At 34.3% G+C, this 21,405-nt stretch overlaps 1 protein-coding gene across 1 annotated transcript; it reads right to left on the bottom strand.

Annotated features, from left to right (window-relative positions):
• Positions 1 to 13,265: 13,265 nt before the first annotated feature.
• Positions 13,266 to 19,512, bottom strand: LOC149807925 (doublesex- and mab-3-related transcription factor A2-like). The gene is made up of 2 exons (XM_089972082.1): positions 18,751 to 19,512; positions 13,266 to 15,169 (listed from the first exon to the last, which is right to left on the bottom strand). Exons 1-2 carry the CDS (start codon positions 19,175 to 19,177, stop codon positions 14,427 to 14,429), a joined length of 1,170 nt encoding a protein of 389 aa, XP_089828208.1. The 5' UTR covers positions 19,178 to 19,512; the 3' UTR covers positions 13,266 to 14,426.
• Positions 19,513 to 21,405: the final 1,893 nt, after the last annotated feature.

Here is a 21,405-nt window from a genome sequence, read left to right as displayed (position 1 = left end):
GCTGAAAGACAAGAACATTAAATCGGCCAGAACTATTCGTGAGATGTCATTAATAAATTTGACAGTTTGAAAAGGGCTGGAACTGGTGAGGTTGATGGAGGTCAAAGGTTAAAGGTTACAATGTTTGCTTTTTCTTCTAACATTATAGTATGGAAGAAGGTGAATATGTTTTTCTTTAATTTATTTGTTAATTTCATTACAAATGAATGCAAAAAAGCCATTTCCATTATATATGTCTTTCACTTAATGCACCGGTTTTAAATTTAAGTTGACTTAACTACTGAGTTATACTATTTTTAATTTCCCCATAATTAAGGTCATTTCAGACACAATGCCACCACGATACATATGAGGTAAGCGAGAGAAAATAAGCATACGTAGTTTGTTTTCATACATAGCGTCAATGTTAATGGACCGTTTTCTTGAGGATATCATGCACAGTGATATGAAAATAAGAATAATAATTACACACATTTTCATATTTGTTTTAAGGTGATGCTCAGCAGTTTTTAATTTTTTTTAAAAAGAGCTATTACGTCTCAGGTATTGTTAAAAGAACTTTTAATTCTCTTTATTGCGGTGTATGAATATATGTGTATTTTGGATTATAGATTTTACAGCTTGGGCTCACTTCAAAATACATGTTTCAAAAACTGCTAGCTCCGCTTGCTTAGTTTTACTTCTTTGACGTCTTACGTAAATGGCGCTTGTACCTAATTCTACTTAGACGCTTAGTACATGTAGTAACTCAAGACATATAGGCCAAAATAAAGTTCTTTTTATTTGCACTTCCCTCACTATGTAATGTTTTGATATATTCTACTAAAACACATGAGTATGTACAGTAATAATTTTGTGCATTTTATTTCTTTGTCATACTTTTGTATTGTTTTCAAATCTACGTTGAGTAAAGCTCTTGTAAGTACACATTAAAGGAATATATATATATATATATATATATATATATATATATATATATATATATATATATATATATATATATATATATATATATATATATATATATATATATATATATATATATATATATATATATATATATATATATATATATATATATATATATATATATATATATATATATATATATATATATATAATCAAATTATATGTGTGTGTGTGTGTGTCCATAATGAATGTGTTGAAACCAGTAATGTTCATTTATGTCTACTTTGCTTCCTTTTCAATGAGTTTTTGTGTGTAAATTGTGTATCATTTTAAGAGTGGCTGTCGTCATTAGGGACAGCAGTTTTTGTATTGCTATTTCCATCAGTACATGCATACAATCATGCTTCCCGACAAAATGTAATTGTATATGTTATTTAATTAAGGAAATGTATTATCCACGTAGTATAAATTTAATGAATCTATGCTGCTCTTTTCAACACCATAACTGTAATGGACATAATGCGATCTTATATTTTCTAAACTGTCATTCAAAATTTCGCTTTGTTTGTAAAAACAGATATTGAAATAGACATAAAAAATTTCTCTCATCTTATCTTAATTTTGTTACCGATTAACACATCAGAATCAGAAAAGATTAATAAAATCACTAATGCATTATACAAAATAAAAACAAAACAACCAACCAACCAACAAACAAAAAACAAAACAAACATTGATACATTGTTTTTAAACTTATGGAATATATATATATATATATATATATATATATATATATATATATATATATATATATATATATATATATATGCAACATTTCTATATTCTACATGCATAGAATCACATCAACTAAGCAGAGTGTAATTTTATGCGCTAAGCAAAATATAAGAAATAGTCAGTTTCCTACATACATCCCTCGCTCTTTATATGCTAAAACACGAATCACATATACGAATACTTCATCGACATTATTTAATTGGGGGTGGGGATGGTGGGGTGGCTGGCAGTTCCCTTGGAATTTTCATTTCAAATTATTCAGAGTATATCTATCAGTGATGAAATGCAGTAATTTGTGTTCTAGAACGATCATAAAATTTGATTATATGATTTATACAATCTGCAAGCTTAAACACCATTGTAACTAAATATTGGGATGCAAATCTATATTCCGATGAACAAATTTAACGCCTGATACATGGTTTTCAGTAAGAACAATAATAAAAACAATAACACGGAAAAGAACACTGAACGTAATTACGCCGGTTCGCCTTGTCCGATTGGCTATTTTTAGAAACTGATATCACTGCGTGTGACGTTTCAGAGGTAAAAAGTACAAGCATATCTGATAACTCATCCATTGCATTTTCAGAAGCTGGATTGTCTATTCTGGCAAAATTTCATTTCCCTCTCTTAATAGCTGCTAATGATAGTGTACTTTAGACTAATTCAAGGTGATCTTTGGAGCACATGAGAGTAGTCATTTTGGTTAGCGGCATGCATAGATCACATACAATTTCTGCAAGTACAATACCAAAAGTAATTTCATCCCCAGAACATGAACTATGGCAACAGTCTCTCCATTGTGCATGTTGCAAATGCAAGCAAAGTAACCTTACACCACTGAATCTCTCAGAAGTTCATAATATCTGTAGAGCGCACCCTACCCTGTTGGTCCTATTTTTTTATTTATGTAGTGTTGGTACTGACTTAAATGAAATTGTTTATTCTTTAGAATATGAGGGTTATGGTGTGATTCTCTATGTGTTTATGCTATATAGCAAAGGGAGCTATTAGGAAATTTGTGACCTATGGCACGTTGTTTTGTTTCTGATCAGAAACTCAATCAATGCCGGTTAACGTATGACAAGAACTTCACAGTGACTTCATCTTTGAAGATAGTTTATATTAATTTATCAGAATACGGACGGCAGAAACTAAGCTGATATATCTATTTATTTCATGTCTTATGTATAATTTAATTTATATTGCGTTACCTTTATCCGTGACTGAGTGTGGCGTTTCGGTCTACCTGATTTATGTCATGTTTTTAAGCTATAAAGAAGCTGCTTACTGATGTGTGACTTAAAGAATTTGCCCAATTTATAAGCTTAGACTGTTCTGGAATGGAACTTTTGGTCATTTATTGTGTCTTAAGTTTTCATTTTAAGTTTTGGTAAACATAATTATTTATTCCTATTTTAATAAATATCATTATGTGGAATCACGTTTAGTTCTGCTCAGCTGTTTTTTTGAGAAGAATCATTTATTTAAATTATTCATAGGAATTATATAGCGCTCGTTGACGTTTAGGACTCAAATACTGCTTCTGGATTAGTGAGACTCATTCATTGACATTCTGCATTATATCATTCTGATCCATCAAGACTATTGGTACATCATCACATTCAATATGATTGGAAATCATTCATAACTTTCTATAAATATGGACTTGTAACAAAACATTTAGGATTATTTTGAGATTTAATTCATACTATTAATTCATAACATTGTAAGTTCCTCCAATATTTTCAATTTGTAACGCTCAGAATTAAAATGATTTTTGACCTTACTAAAATTGTTTCTTTTGCTTCTTTTTGTTACAAAGTTTAAGACCATATAGTTGTAACAGATGAAAAAAAGATAATTCAATAAAATAAATACTTCATTTAAATGAATTCTTCGTTAAAATAAATTCTTTAAAAAATGCATTCTTAATTAAAGCATGTCTGTTCCTATTATTGAGCAAACTTTAGTATTTGTACCTCTCATTGTGAAGAAAACAGTTTGAATAGCCAACATGTCCTTAGACCATTCAGTGCCCTTAAGAACTGCAATATATTTATTAGGAATATTATTTTTCTCAAACGAACAGAGCTTATCTCCTCTAAATAAAGTAAATAAGACTGTATATTATTTCGCAGTGATTATCTGAGCAAATAAATGTTACAGCAAAAGCCGTTTAACGATCAGAATTATCAATCCAGCATTTGTAATATTTCGTCTCATTTTTAAAAAAAAAATATTTTTCAAGACAAAGAGACAAAAATGTGCATAAAAAGGCAAAAACAATCTGCCACACAATAACAAATTATGTAACATCAATCACTGTATTGCTTGCAAGATACAGACAATTATGTTTGTCAATACATTGCAAATTGCTTATGAATACAGTAATCGAGACGTATCCAATACCTTAATGCCATCAAGGCTATCTTATTTCGTATATTGTTTTACAACAAGAAAGAGCTACATTGTGTGCTATTATTACCTTTAAGGAAAATGTAACAGCTTGCAACATTGACGTCAGGTATTTGATGTTTGCTAAAAAATAAACACTGGTTATATGCAACATGGAAATTGAATTTGTCATTTTCGGTGCAATGCTATTATGCTACATCTGCAGCTGTTGCCAATGGCAACGTAATCTTATAGAAACTTTCTCAGTATTAATGTGCATTAACATTTTCTATCATATTTCCGTGTCATCGGCAATTGACTCTATTTCTGGAAGAAAGGACAACATATTCTACCTTTGAATATCGCTCATAGACATGGAATGTATCGTCATGGTAACCATTTAGTTCTCAATCATCAAGAATACGATTGCAAAGCGGTTGCATAGGAATCGCAACCTATAAGTTCCAGTTATCAAGAATATGATGTTCCAGGCAAAGAGGACATATTGCAAATGAATTGCATAAGGATTGCATAGGAAAAGCAGCCTGTATGTTCCAATTCTCAAGTATATAAAGTGCCATTCAAAGTGGATGTATTGCATATGAATCGCATAGGGATTGCATAGGAAAATCAGACTTGTCTTGCAAAACACTTAAGTTGTTGTATTTTTGTTATTGCTAGAAAACGTTCTTTGCTGAAGTAATACAATTTAATTTGCCAAGATTTGTATTACATTTTATGAAATAGCCTAGTTGAAAACGTAACGTTAGCAAAATCATTCTTGATAAATGAAACTTTTTGCCTGGCAGGATACACTTTATTTTTAAAGTATCTTTGGTTACAATATTTTATTCCGATAAAACATAAAGCGTTGCTCTAATATAGGCTGTGTATTCACAGAACAATCTTTTGTTGGTTAATTACACCTATATCTCTTAAACAATTCAGTCATATTATATTAAATATATAATAGAGACGATTATGATTGACATGTGAAAGTGGGTTTATATCGAGAACGTATAGAACTAGAAACATTGCATGACTAGCCTCTACAGCAGTGAAAGCCATGTGTGCCCGCAAATAACTGGGTGGGGGGGACAAACATGTAGTGGTCAGCTATTACATTTTACGGGTGTATGTAGGCCAAAGAGTGTTTAGAGGGGAAATTGGAGAGGAGGGGGTAAGTGCTACGGTATGCGGGTGCCTATTGTTTTAGCGCGGCTTTTCGATCGCCGCCGAGACATCGAAAGGAGTTAAGGAATAGTCTAAACAAAATGACGAACTAAAATGGGTAATTCAAGCATCAAATTACCTACAAATGACCAAAGACATTGTTATACTTTTCTTCCCATTGTTTCTGGTCATAACCTTGTTTTTATTCTCTATTTCTCCCTCTCGCACACACACACACAAACACTTAAGGGTATGGCAGGAGAGAGAGAGAGAGAGAGAGAGAGGGGGTATAGAGAGCAATTTCTCTCGTCTTTTTCTTATTTTAATAATTCAGACACTTTCTCTGGTAACATGTTTCTTACTTGTGCTATTAAAGGTTGAAGTATTTTGAAAGTGGTGTATAGTTTGTTCTCCAGGTTACAGATACCAAAAATGTCTATCACGAAAAGAGCGTCCAAAGCAGTGAAAGCCATGTGTGCTTGCAAACTTACTTTAAGGGGGGTGGGTGGGAAACATGTAGTGGTCAGATATATGTTTTATGGATTTAGGGCAAAACATGTTTGGAAGTGAAATCGAAAGGGGGTGAAGTGTGTTTACTAAGTGATGAGACTACTAAGTGAAGTGTCTAGTAAGTGATGTGTCTAACAAGTGTTGTGTTTAATAAGTAATATGTCTACAAGTAATGTGTATACTAAGTGATATGCCACGAAGTGAAATGATGTGTCTGCTAAGTGATATGTCTGCTTCGTAATATATCTAATAAGTGATACGTCTACTAAGTAATGTGTCTACTAAGTGATGTGTCTACTAAGTGAAATTATTTGCCGAACGATGATGGGTCACGAAGGTATGTGATGTGTCGACTATGTGATGTTTCTACTAAGTGAAGTGATGTGTCTTCTAAGCGATGCATGACCAAGTGAAGTGATGGGTCTACTAAGTGATGTGCCACCAAGTGAAGTATCGTGTCTTGTAAGTGATGTGCATACTAAATTATGTGTCACCAAGTGAAATGATGAGTCTAGTAAGTGATATGTCTAGTAAGTGATGCCAACTAAGTGAACTGACGTGTCTAGCAAGTGATGTGTCTACTAAGTTATGTGTCACCTAGTGAAGTGATGTGTCTACTAATTTGTGTGTCAAGTAAGTGATTTTCTAACAAGTCAAGTGTCTACTAAGTGATGTGATGTGTCTATTGAGATATGAGTCTAAAAAGTGAAATGATGTATCTGGTAAGTAATTTGTCTACTAAGTGATGTGTCATGTAAGTGATGTGTATAGTACGTGAAGTATCTACTAAATAAAGTGATGTGTCTAGTAACTGTTGTGTCTACTAAATGAAGTGCCTACTAAGTAAAAGGGTTTGTTTAGTAATTGATGTGTCTGATAAGTGAAGTGTCTACTGAGTGATGTGTCTACTACGTGACGTGAATACTAAGTGAAGTGATGTATCTACGAATTGAAGCGTCTACTAAATGAAATGATGTGTCTATTAATAGATGAGTCAACACAAGTGTTTTAGTAGCATCAGTTGAAAGATATCTGCGAATTGAGCTGATGCGTCTCAGCTTAATATATGCAGCCTTGCATATGTTCATGACATGTTAGTGCAATGTGAGTGTACTGTCCAGAGTAACACCTAGGTTTCGTACTGATTGTGTGAATTTAATGTTGGTGTTTGTGATATTTATTGTTTAAGGTAAAGGATGTGAATGAGAACATCTTTGTGTTGTGATCATAATGGCCTCAGTTTTATCATCATTCATATGCAGCTTGTTACATGTCATCCATGATTTCACATCAGTAATGCACCTCTCTACACCTGGGATGGTAGCATCACTTCACTTGGGTGGCTAGATTTGTATATTTTGGTGTCATCAGCGTACAATTGGTGAGACACTGGATGTGTCTACTAAGTTAAGTGTCTACTAAATGAACGTATGTGTCTAAAATGTAATGTATGTACTAAGTGAAGTATCTGCTAAGTGAAGTGGTTTGTTTAGTAATTGATATGTCTGCTAAGTGATGTGTCTACTATATAATTTGTTTACTACGTGGTGTCTACTAAGTGAAGTGATGTGTCTACTAAATGAAGTGATGTGTCTACTAAGAAATGAGTCTACTAAATAATGTGTCTACCAATTGACATGTCGTCTACGTGATGTGTCTAGTAAGTAAAGTGTCCACTAAGTGAAGTGTCTACTAACTGAAGAAATTGTCGACTATGGGATGTGTCTACTAAGTGAAGTGAAGTGTCTACTAAGTGATGTCTACTAAGTGCAGTGATGTGTCTACTGAGAAACGAGTCTACTAAGTGATATGTCAACCAAATAAAGTACCTACTTAGTAACGTGTATCTAAAGTGAAGTGTCTACGAAGTGAAGTGATATGTCTGGTAAGTTATGTGTCTACTAAGTGATGTGATGTGTCTACTATGTGAAGTGATATGTCTAGTAAATGATGTGTCTACTACGTCAATTGATGTGTCTACTAAGTTAAGTGTCTACTAAATGAGTGTTGTGTCTAATAGGTGATGTGACTAATAGGTGAAGTGTCTACTAAGGGAAGTGGTGTGTCTAGTAAGTGATTAGTCCACTAATTGAAGTGACTACTACCTGAAATGGTGTGTTTGGTAATTGATGTATCTGCTAAGTGAAGTGATGTTGTCTACTGAGAGATGAGTCTACTAAAAGATTTGTCACCAAGGAAAGTGTCAATTAATAATGTATATACCAAGTGAAGTGTCTACAAAGTGAAGTGATGTGACTACTAAGTGAAGTGAAGTGTTTACTAATTGAAGTGATGAGTCTCTTAAATGAAGTGTGTACTGAGTCAAGGGATGTGTCTACTGAGAGATGAGTCTACTAAGTGATGTATCTACTAAGTTAAGTGCTTACTAAGTAAAGTGATATGTTTACTAAGTGAAATAATGTGTATTCAATGTGAAGTGTCAACTAAATGAAGCGATGTGTCAGCTAAGCAATAAGTCTACTAAGTGATGTGTCAAAAACGTGATGTGTCTAGTAAGTGATGTGTCTATTAAGTGTGAAATGATGTGTCTAGTAGGTTATATGTCTGCTAAGTTAAATGATGTGTCTAGTGCGTGATGTATCTACTAATTTAAGTGTCTTCTGAATGAAGTGAATTGTCTAATATGTGATCTATCTACTTGTGAAGTGTCTACTTAGTGAAATGATGTGTCAAGTGATATGTCTCCCAAGTAAAGTGTCCACTAAGTGATATATACAGAATGAAGTGGTGTGTCTCCCAAGTAAAGTGTCCACTAAGTGATGTATACAGAATGAAGTGGTGTGTCTCCCAAGTAAAGTGTCCACTAAGTGATGTATACAGAATGAAGTGGTGTGTCTCCCAAGTAAAGTGTCCACTAAGTGATGTATACAGAATGAAGTGGTGTGTCTCCCAAGTAAAGTGTCCACTAAGTGATGTATACAGAATGAAGTGGTGTGTCTCCCAAGTAAAGTGTCCACTAAGTGATGTATACAGAATGAAGTGGTGTGTCTCCCAAGTAAAGTGTCCACTAAGTGATGCATACAGAATGAAGTGGTGTGTCTTCTAAGTAAAGCGTTTACTAGGTGAAGTGATGTGTCTAGAAAGTGACGTATCTAATGAGAGATGTGTCTACTAAGTGAAGTATCTACTACGTGAAGTGTCTAGTAAGTGATGTGTCTACTAAGTAAAGTGTCTACTAATTGATGTGTCTAGTAACGAAAGTGTCTACTAAGTGATGTGTTTATTAAGTGATGTGTCTACCAAGTGAAGTGATGTCTCTATTAAGAGATGAGTCTACTAAGTGAAGTGTCTAGTAAGTTGTTTCTATTAAGTGTACTGTCTGCTAGCGAAGTGATGTGTCTACTAAGTGAGATGTCTACTAAGTACAGTGATGTGTCTAGTAAGTGATGTTTCTACTAAGTACAGTGATGTGTCTACTATGTGAAGTGTCTACTAAGTGAAGGTATGTGACTACTAAGTCAAGTGATGGCTCTAGCAAGTGAATTTCTACTAAGTTAAGTGTCTACTAAATGAAGTGAAGTGTCTAATAAGTGATGTGTCTACTACGTGAAGTGTCTTCTAAGTCATGTATCTACTAAGTAAAGTGTCTATTAAGTGAAGTGATGTGACTACTAAGTGATGTGTCAATTAATTGTAGTGATGTGTCTACTAAGTGAACTGTCTACTAAGCTAAGTGATATCTCTACTAAGAGATGAGTCTACTAAGGGAAAAATCTAATAAATGAAGTGTCTACCAAGTGATGTATCTACTAAGTGAAGTGATGTGTCTAGTAAATGTTGTGTCTGCTAAGCGAAGTGTTGTCTCTAGTAAGTGATGTGTCTACTTAGTTAAGTGTAATGAAGTGATGCATCTAATGCTTGATGTGTCTACTACGTGAAGTATGTAATAAGTGAAGTGATGTGTCTAGAAAGTGATATGTCTACTAAGTAATGTGATGTGTCTAGTAAGTGATGTATCTACTAAGTGAAGTGATGTGACTAGTAAATGTTGTGTCTGCTAAGTGAAGTGATGTATTTAGCAACTGATGTGTCTACTAAGCCAAGTGTTGTCTCTAGTAAGTGATGTGTCTACTAAGCCAAGTGTTGTCTCTAGTAAGTGATGTGTCTACTAAGCCAAGTGTTGTCTCTAGTAAGTGATGTGTCTACTAAGCCAAGTGTTGTCTCTAGTAAGTGATGTGTCTACTAAGCCAAGTGATGTGTCTAGTAAATGTTGTGTCTCCTAAGCGAAGTGTTGTCTCTAGTAAGTGATGTGTCTACTAAGCGAAGTGTTGTCTCTAGTAAGTGATGTGTCTACTAAGCCAAGTGTTGTCTCTAGTAAGTGATGTGTCTACTAAGCCAAGTGTTGTCTCTAGTAAGTGATGTGTCTACTAAGCCAAGTGTTGTCTCTAGTAAGTGATGTGTCTACTAAGCCAAGTGTTGTCTCTAGTAAGTGATGTGTCTACTAAGCCAAGTGTTGTCTCTAGTAAGTGATGTGTCTACTAAGTTAAGTGTAATGAAGTGATGCATCTAATACTTGATGTGTCTACTACGTGAAGTATGTACTAAGTGAAGTGATGTGTCTAGAAAGTGATGTGTCTACTAAGTAATGTGATGTGTCTAGTAAGTGATGTATCTACTAAGTGAAGTGATATGTCTAGTCAGTTATATGTATACTAAGTTAGTTGACGTGTCTAGTAAGTGATGTGTCTACTAATTTAAGTGTCTTCTATTGAAGTGATTCGTGTAATAAGTTATGTGTATCCTAAGTAAATCATCTACTAAGCGATGTGACGTATCTGCTAAGTGAAGTGATATGTTTACCAAGTGAAGTGTCTACTAAGTGATGTGTTGTCTGCTAAGAGATGAGTCTGCTAAGTGAAAGGTCTACTAAATGAAGTGACGTGTCTGCTAAGTGAAGTGATTTGTCAAACAAGTGATAAAACTACTAAGTGAAGCGTCTTCTAATTAAAGTGATGAGTCTACTATGTGATGTCTACTAAGTGAAGTGTCTTCTAAGTGAATTTGAATGAGTTGTGTGTACTAAGAGATGAGTTGAATATTTGATGTGTCTACCAAATGAAGTGGTGTGTCTTCTAAGTAAAGCAAGCACTATGTTAAGTGAGGTGACTAGTAAGTGTTTTGTCTACTGAGTGAAGTAATGTGTCTAGTAAGTGATGTCTGTACTAAGTCAAGTGATGTCTCTAGTACGTGATGTGTCTACTAAGTTGTGTCTACTAAATGAAGTGATGTTTCTAAGGAGTGATGTGTCTACTAAGTCAAGTGATGTGTCTACTAAGTAATGTTTCTACTAAATGAATTGTCTACTAATAGAAGTGATGTGTCTACTAAGTAGAGTGTCTGCTATGTGAAGTGTCTACTAAGTTTAGTGATGTGTCTACTAAGTCAAGTGATGCCTCTAGCAAGGGATGTGTCTACTAAATGAAGTGATGTGTCTAGAAAGTGATGTATCTACTAAGTAAAGTGTCTACTAAGTGTAGTTATTTGACTTATAAGTGATGTGCTAATTATCCGCAGCGATGTGTCTACTAAGTGAAGTGTCTATTAAGTGAAGTGATATCTTTACTAATATATGAGACTACTAAGTGAAGTGTCTGCTAAGTTGTGTTTCTACTAAGTGAGGTGTCTACGAAGTGAAGCAATGTTACTACTAAGTGATGTGTCTACTACGTAAACTGAAATGTTTACTAACTGAAGGGTCTACTAAGTGATGTGATTTCTCCACTAAGAGATCAGTCTAGTAAGTGAAGTCTATTCTAAGTGAAATTTCTACTAAGTGAAGTATCTGCAAATTTATGTGTCTACTAAGTGAAGCTATGCCTACTATGTGATGTGTCTACTAAGTAAAGTGATTTGTCTATTGAATGAAGTGTCTTCAAAGTGAAGTGATAGCCTACTAAGAGATGAGTACTAAGAGATGAGTCTACTAAGTGTCTACCAAGTGAAGTGTCTACTAAGTGAAGCGTTTGTTATGTTACTATTAAGTGAAGTGTCTTCTAAGTGAAGCGATGTGTCTACTAAGTAACGTGATGTGTCTACTAAATGAAGTGTCTACTAAATAAAGTGACGTGTATATCAAGTGAATTAGCGTGTCTAGTAAGTGATGAGTCCACTAAGTGATGTGTCTACCAAGCGAAGTGTCTTCTAAGTGATGTCTCTACTAAATGAAGTGTATACGAAGTAACGTGACGTGTATATTAAGTGAATTAGCGTGTCTAGTAAGTGATGTTTCTACTAAGTGAAGTGATGTGTCTAGTAAGTGATGTGTCTACGAAGTCAGGTGATGTGTCTAGCAAGTGATGTGTCTACTAAGTGAAGGTGTCTACTAAGTGAAGTGATGTGTCTAGTAAGCTATGTTTCTGCTAAGTGAAGTGTCTACTAAGTGAAGAGATGAGTCTACTAAGTGATATGTCTACGAAGTGAAGTATCTACTAAGTGATGTGTCTACCAAGTGAAGTGTCTACTAAGTGATGTGTCTACGAAGTAAAATATCTATTACATGATGTGTCTACCAAGTGAAGTTTCTATTAATTGCACATTATATATAGTTTCTGTTGTGTATTTTATATAATAAAATTAAACACTCTGTAGTCATCTTCCTTGATTACTTTGTTTTCATCCTCCTTGATCACTTTATTGTCTTCCTTGACAACATTTGTTGCCATCTTCCTTGACTACTTTTTCGTCATCGTCCTTGATTTTAATATTTGTCGTAACAATCTCAATCGCATGCTTTATTTTAGGGAAAATGTTTTCTCTATTTTCCTATTATAATCCAAATGATTATATTTTGATCATTGTTTTGTTCCTTTTATTTGCTTACCCTATTTATTACTGATTATAATAGACAACGTGTGCTTCATGATTTAGATCACTAAGTGTATTTTTCCATTTGTTTCATACTGTTATCACTTTTTCAATTATTATACAACTCGTCGTCATTACGTTCGCAATATGAGAATAAGCAATTGTGTTAATTCATTTGAAGTATGGGAAACATTGCCTACATAATGTTAAACCTTTTCAACATGATGTTCACGGTTTTAGTGTTACAAATAACACTGTGTCAGTTATAGAGCTAACCTCTACTTTAAAAAAAAAATCAGCCAGTGAAGACAATTCCTACAATTTTAGCTTCTCAAAGACATTTATATTAACAGAAAGACGACATAAATATGTTTGCGATGTATTTCTTATATGCTTCATTACAGTTATTAATAAATTAGTTCAGTTCCTTATAATTTTGCTTTATTTATATACATTTGTTTGGACATTCTGTAAAATAGACGCATCAAGAATATTTGAAGGTCGACGGCGAATCACACGTTTGATTTGTCATTGTACCCAAAAGCCACGAGGTTGACTCCATCCACATTTTGTTTGTTGTTTAAACTACAATGGTACTTTCTTTTTAATGCAGGTGACGTTCTGAACAAGTTAGAAAATCTCAAAAAGAAAAGTAAGGGATAACATTATTTATTGATTATCTTTAGGATTACAAAGATGTTACAAGGATGCTGATTGGTCCAATCAGTGTAAAGCTACCTTACAGACATCTGTGTTCAATTTACCTACAATTCAAGTATCGGACCACTACTTATTTGACAACCAGATAACCACTATACTTGTGGGTAAATATTAAGTCGTAAATATTTGTAGGTACACCCATTGGCTAGTTAATGGATTAAATGCGTTCCACTGTTAATTTTATAAGCCAATATGCATGTACTATAGTTGACAGGAGTATAGTTACTTACTTTCCATGCGCTTTATACAATTTCCTACTAAAAATAATCGCATTCGAACTCCTGTCTATATCATTAGGTGTACATCAGAGAATTTTCGTGTTTAACAGCACGAGGCTGAAAAATATATCTCAGAACATCTGTTCTGTGGGAAATGAATTATTGTTTCGATCTCGTAAGCGTTGAACCATGACAATCAACTTTAGCTTGCATCGACGTGTCTCATTTATTGTGAGAAATAGCACGGCTACCGGTTGATACCTGGTTTAAATCATCATATAATGTTACAACCACAGGACAGCTTTTAGGACTACTGGTTCTGGAGCACTGGTACGAAGTCGAAAACGTATTAACATTTTTAAAACAACTTCAATTAAAAGTTGAAAAGATGTTCTCTCTCTCTCTCTTCTCTCTCTCTCTCTCTCTCTCTCACATACACACACACACACACACACACTTAATGGTATGGCATTTTTAAATTAGAAACAAAAAACAATATCCCGAGCCAAGTGGCATTGAAAGAAAATGTGAATCCATGATAATGTGTTGATTATAAATACAACTCATGTACCAGCGGAAAAGCTGTAGTAATATTCCCACAAACATTAATTTAAAGTAGAAAACAAATAGTAATATTTAGCTTTGAAAACTCACAATGTATCAACTGGAAATGTGTCAAATGTGAAGGTTAGCTTACTTCTAAATATTTTTTTTTTACATATTTTATTTTCGCAATAGATGATTTTCTCGTGTAAATAAGAATAGACGGTACTTGAAACAAATGTTGGAAATATGAATTGTTTTAAAGGCCACATGGCATGTTCTCATCATCTAAAAGAGCCACACAGCAATAAGGCCTAATTGTTCCATAGAAAATCATTCTCCGATATTGCTTACTGGCTTTTCACCGTCTTTGCCGACATACGACTGCCCTGTCCAGAATGGATACATATTGTGTGGAGTGAGTTTATTGCTCGACGAAGAGATTCCATTGAAGCCTGACACTGAAGACATTGATATACGATGCGTAAGTGGTAAGTAGGGCATTGCCAAGGCTAAACTACGACCCACGTATCCGCCCCAGGTATAGCCTCCTGAGTTCAAAGCGCCAACAGCTCCTGGTGACGGTACCGGAGAAAATGCTGATTTTAGTATTGAAAAGTTCAAATCTGACAGTTGTTGATCACTGTAACTAGTGGAAGCGTACAGTGCTCTATTGCTTGTTGTTCTCTCTTCTTCGTTCTTGGTGTGTAAAATCTGCTCAATTGCCCGAATGGTATCTCCTCCACATGCTTGTAAAATTAACTCCAGCATGTTTCTTTTCATGTGAGGAAATATCCTGCACATACGATCTATGGACTGTCGTTTACAAGAATTAGTCGCCAAATTCAATACATAATTTTCTGAACAACATTCATTCTGAGATGGTTTTAAATCATCGTCAACGCCATTAGGGGTTGTGCAAGGGGATTCAGACAATGTGCCAGATGATACGTGTGGCCCATCTTCGATTGAGTGCGCTTTATCTGACAAAGTAGACGACACTGACTGCGAGCATTCAGGTGATGTTGAATCTCGTTGTTCGTCACATTTTAAGTCTTTTCGAGGTCTTTTCGGTGCTAAAAGAAACACGAAAAGCATATTTATAGTATATTTACACTTTTGAATCTTAAATTTATATTTTCGCACGTGAACTATTGAATCTTAGTATAAACATTTTTGTATATTGAAGACTTATTAACACATGAAACATCTAACCTTACACTTACTTACAATTGCAGTTTAGCTCCTCTTTGTATCTACTTTTATAACTTTTATTACAAAAAGGCACGAAAACGTGTCAGCTTAGTACCTGGAAACTAATGTAACATGAAAGAAAATGTAACGATTTGAATGTCTAAATTTTATTCACCACAATGTATTCCTGATGCAATTCTGTGTCTTTGGACTGGAGTATTCAAGTTTAAAATTTTGGAGAGCTTTTGTACTTTTTATGAGGTAAATGTAAACCAATTTACGTCTACTTTTGGATAGCCTTTGTACTCTTCATTAGGTAAATGTAATTCAATGGAAATCGTCATGTACCAACAGCTTGTTGTAAGTGGGAGAGGGACCGAATAACGTTAGCTGGCTTGTTCGTCAGATATTAGTGCAGCAATGCCCCTGTGGAATTTGTGTGCATATCATGATCATATCGATGACGGTTAAAATATTTGTAGAAACAGATTTATGTTACTGATTAGCAGTTAACTGTCTAGTCTTTCAGGATCGAAGTACGTTAAAGATAGTTTAACTGTCGTAAAAAAAACCTTAACATGCCAACAGTGTCACCCGTTTTTCATCGCTAAAACAAGTCTGTTTCACATCTAAACACCTAGGACAACGTGATTATCTACGAGTATACATCGCAGGGTGAGAGTAGCGACGCTACAATAGGTGGAAATTCAGGCAGTGTATAAAGATGTAACTGCAGTAAATTCTGAAGTTTCATCACCTAGAAAGTACTTCACTAAACCTTTACCAATGAGAAAACTCATTACAGACGTTTAACCAATCAGAAAGCTCATTGCAGACGTTTAACCAATCACAATGTTCATTAGTGACGTTTAAACAACTTTAAAGCTGATTAATGTCGTTTTACCATTAAGAAAGACCGTCACTGATGGTTTACCAGTCAAAAGCTTGATAATTGCCATTTTCCTAATTAGAAAGATCATTACTGATGTGTGAAAAAGCAGAAAGTTTATTACTGACGTTTTGACACTTATAAAGTTCATTACTGACGTTTTGACACTTATAAAGTTCATTACTGACGTTTCGACACTTATAAAGTTCATTACTGACGTTTTGACACTTATAAAGTTCATTACTGACGTTTTATCAATCAGAATGCTTATTAACTACAAATATGTGGTTGGACACAGATTTAATAAAATGTATACCAATATGTAGTTGGACACAGATTTAATAAAATGTCTACTATATGTAGTTGGACACAGATTTAAAATCTACGAATATGTATTTGGAGACAGATTTAATAAAATGTCTATTATATGTAGTTGGACACAGATTTAATATCTACGAATATGTAGTTGGAGACAGATTTAATAAAATGTCTACTATATGTAGTTGGACACAGATTTAATAAAATGTATACGAATATGTATTTGGACACAGAGTTAATAAAATGACTGCGAATATGTATTTGGACACAAATTTAAAACATTACATCGAATATGTAGTTGGATACAGATTTTACAAAATGTCTACGAATATGTAGTTAGGCACAGGTTTAATAAAATGTCTACTATATGTAGTTGGACACAGATTTAAAATCTACGAATATGTATTTGGAGACAGATTTAATAAAATGTCTATTATATGTAGTTGGACACAGATTTAATATCTACGAATATGTAGTTGGACACAGATTTAATAAAATGTCTACGAATATGTATTTGGACACAGAGTTAATAAAATGACTGCGAATATGTATTTGGACACAAATTTAAAACATTACATCGAATATGTAGTTGGATACAGATTTTACAAAATGTCTACGAATATGTAGTTAGACACAGATTTAATAAAATGTCTACTATATGTAGTTGGACACAGATTTAATAAAATGTCTACTATATGTAGTTGGACACAGATTTAAAATCTACGAATATGTATTTGGAGACAGATTTAATAAAATGTCTACTATATGTAGTTGGACACATATTTAATATGTACGAATATGTAGTTGGACACGGATTTAATAAAATGTCTACGAATATGTATTTAGACACAGAGTTAATAAAATGACTGCGAATATGCATTTGGACACAAATTTAAAAGATGACCACGAATATGTAGTTGGATACAGATTTTACAAAATGTCTACGAATATGTAGTTCGACACAGGTTTAATAAAATGTCTACGAATATGTATTTGGAGACAGATTTAATATCTACGAAGATGTATTTGGACACAGATTTAAACAATTGTCTACAATATGCAGTTGGACACAGATTTAATAAAATATCTATGAATATATATTTGGACACCGATTTAATAAAATGACTACGAATATGTATTCGGACACATATTTAATATCTACGAAGATGTTGTTGGACACAGATTTAATAGAATGTCTACGAATATGTATTTAGACAGAGATTTAATATGACTACGAATGCGTATTTGGACACAGATTTAATAAAATGTCTACGAATATGTAGTTGGACACATATTTAGAAAAAAAATTACGACGAATATGTATTTGGACAGAGATTTAATAAAATGACTACGAATATGTCTTTGGACACAGATTTAATAAAATGACTACGAATAAGTATTTGGACACTGATTTATTAAAGGGGCCCCGAGTGGCCGAGTGGTCTAAAGCGCTCTCCGTTACGGATCACTGCCATCTCACCTCTGTCTGCGTGGGTTCGAGTCTCGGATTCGGCTAATGTGGGTATGTGAGAAAGCCTGCCAGTAGCTTCTCGTGGGTCGGTGGTTCTTTCCGGGGTTTTCCCGGGTTCTTCCTCCACCATTAATACTGGCCGCCATGTATAGCCAATCGCGTGCTGAAAAATGGCGTTAAGCCCTACAACAACAATTTATTAAAATGACTACAAATATGCATTCGGACACATATTTAATAAAATGACTATGAATATGTATTTTGACATAGATTTAATTAAATGAATTGTAATTAGATAGAGCTGTAAATAAATGAAGTTACATGTCCTCGAGGAAATTCGTAATTCTATTTCACGTGGAAAAACCTGCAGAGTGAATGCGCTGTAGGCATGTATTATTTCCATCGATGTTTTTTGTATTGAGAACAAGAATGAGGTTGTATTTGTCATTTCTAACTTCATCAGATTCTTACACGTTTCTATATCATGGACCGTTTGAATATACACATAAAGGGAGTGATCAATTGAAAACATAAATATTTATCGAAAAAAATTGAACACCAGCCCCGAAATAAATAGCTTTGACAATGATAAGAGTGGTTTAGGGTTTCAGTTCAGTAAGTAATATTTGTACTACATATTAAATTTTATGGCACGAAAGGAAATAAAACACATCAACATACATCACATTACAAAAAGGTGATTGTCATGATTGTTATTATTTTGGCACAAAAATTAATTTTAATTAGTCCTACTGACTATAAGTTTAAACGATTAAATATCATACCTGGTGGATTTGACTTGTCATCAACAACTTCATCTCCATCGCTTTCAGACCGCGAAAGGTAGGAATTTACCACGGGGAATACTGAGACGCTATCTGGGTTCACTCGAAGAAGTCCGTTGGGTCCATACAGAAGCCCCATTTCCCGTGCCTCGTTTTCCTCTTGAGCCTGTTGCCTTCTCAGTGCAACCTGTGCGGCCATCACTCGTTGTCTTTCCGCAATAAGGACACATTTGGAACACAGACAGTCTTTCCAGTGGCAGTACCTTTTATGCCCCTTTAAAGCAGATACAACGCCATGGTTTCGGCAGCGTGCACATTTGGGTGTCCTCGGATACCTCTCCGATGCAGATTTCATGAAAGAAGAGCTTCGTCCTGCATCTTCCGGTGTGTCGGAACCTGTCTTATCTTCATCTGCTGATCCTGTCATTATACTATTTTCCGCTTTTAGCGAGTTTTATAGTTGTTATATAAAGTCTTTTGCTTGTGGAATGAAGTTCTGGATTTATCAAATTTAGAACATTTGTGACTGCACAATACTGACAGAGTAAGGTCTAAGGAAGTTTGGAAAGTAATCCAATAAATCGGAATTTGCACTATTTCGACTAAGCTGTTTAGAACCTACTAAAATCAATGAACCAGACCAGTAGGTAAATTAAAGTGATAGATTGGTGAGTTGCTAGTGCGTTATGTCGGATTAGTGGGGGCAGCCACCAATCTTTTCTAAGCATACACTGGTTCTTTATCACTTTCAATCGATCCCTCAGCGCGTATTTCAACAATAAGAAAACAAAAGAAGTGTGGCGAAACCACCCATTCTATTCATATAGTAAAAGCTCTTCATGCCGTGTCCTTTCTCTACAGTATATTTGTTCACGTGAATGGGCGTATTATTTGTCAATTATCAGAAGGGGTTTGTCACCTGCCCATTATAGCCAATGAACGACACAAAAAGGGAGTACCGCTTTATACTCTCATACCTTACGCTAACCGCAGATTAAAACATTTACTGGAACCCAGCAGTAGGCAGAGATAGAGTCATGATTGATAACACGTTGGTAAGGACACGCCTGGCGTTGCCACAGATGAAAGCAATATGGAATTTTAGATAAAGGACAAAAACCTCTTTCCCAGATAAGGCTTATCGTGAAAGTGATTTACATATTCAGGTTTGAAAAGAAAAATGTAAATTGATTCTTTCTTTCATTAAAACATTTTCACGTGTAAACCTGTCGAAAGCGGCACATTTCAGAGACGTTTATCCAGTAGCTTCATCTAATGCAAAAGAAAAAAGACGAAACAGATTTTATTATATCGAAATATTTCTTCTCTCTCATTCCTCAATAGCATGGGCAAAGGTTTTCTAAAAATTACTTTTGGAAATGAATGACATTCAATTTCAATTGATGTTGTATCTCAGTCACACATAAAAAAGAGATCAAACTACCCACCCACCGACCCAAATCAAAGATGTGTGCTTGTTGTTTTGAAGTCGGAATGGATTTTTGATTTTTTAATGTATACTTTTTCTACTTTTCAAACAAAAAAGCCCTCGAATTAATAGACAACAGCTAGACAATAATTAAGAAAGTGAACATTGGTCATATATATTTCAAATAAACATAATGGCTACAATAGTACGTTTACTATTTTACTTTTTCTTATCGTCCATGTTGATTCCGTGGAACAAATTTTGACGACAACCACTAACATAAGCTGATATCTGCTTAGGGGCTGTCACCATCAAGAGCTACATCTTTCAGTAACTGGAGGCATGTAGCGGACATACATACGGAACATTTATCAATGGTAACGGAATCGGATTATACGACTAGCTTGAAATGTGAGCTCTTGTTCACCGCCAATAAACAAGAACATACAATGGTATTCATAGAGAAGGAGGGAAGAGGAAGGGAAGGAACACACCCTGGATGGTTAAATGTTTCGTTCTATCTAATTCACGCTAAGTGATAACCAATCTAAGGATAGTAGAACGGTAAGGCCCGGATGATTTATGTGCCACCTTGGTACTGTAACCATGGAGTTAAAACATGTTATTTTCTTTCTAATGTGTATTTGACAACGTTAAGTAAGATAAAATATAGTGATTTTTTATTTTCTCATCATATTTGTCGTAAAAATATGCACAACCTGTTATTGAATGATTATTATAAATACTCAAATTACTTGATAAACAAATAAGATTTGCAAGGTTTAGAAAAGCGTTGATTTTTTTTTTAAACCATGCATGAGAAATATCAGAACATTTCTGTGACTAAAGCTTGCAGGTCTACAAAATATATCATATCTGTATTGTGACAAATGTATCTGCCTCGAATACAAATCTTTAGAAATGAAGATTACATAGTCTGTTAAGAGCTGGCACAGAATTAATGAAAAATAACTATGCGACAAATCAAGATATAACCAACTATATAATAGCTACTATTACTACAACAAGAACAACAACAACAACAACTACTACTACTACTACTATGACAGGTACAACTGCTACGACATGTCTGTCTGTATTTCTGTCTGTCTGTCTGTCTGTCTGTATGTATGTATGTATGTACGTAATGGAACTGTTATTTTTCCGGCAAATTTCCGTTTTCCAACATTTATAATCATATACGATGACACAAACGATGGAGAAGA

Source organism: Sinohyriopsis cumingii, chromosome 1 (assembly GCF_028554795.1).
Source record: "Sinohyriopsis cumingii isolate HCF-2022 chromosome 1, ASM2855479v2, whole genome shotgun sequence".
NCBI classification, from domain to species: domain Eukaryota; kingdom Metazoa; phylum Mollusca; class Bivalvia; order Unionida; family Unionidae; genus Sinohyriopsis; species Sinohyriopsis cumingii.
Note: the sequence above shows the minus strand (reverse complement) of the source record. Positions and strands in the feature narration are given on the sequence as shown.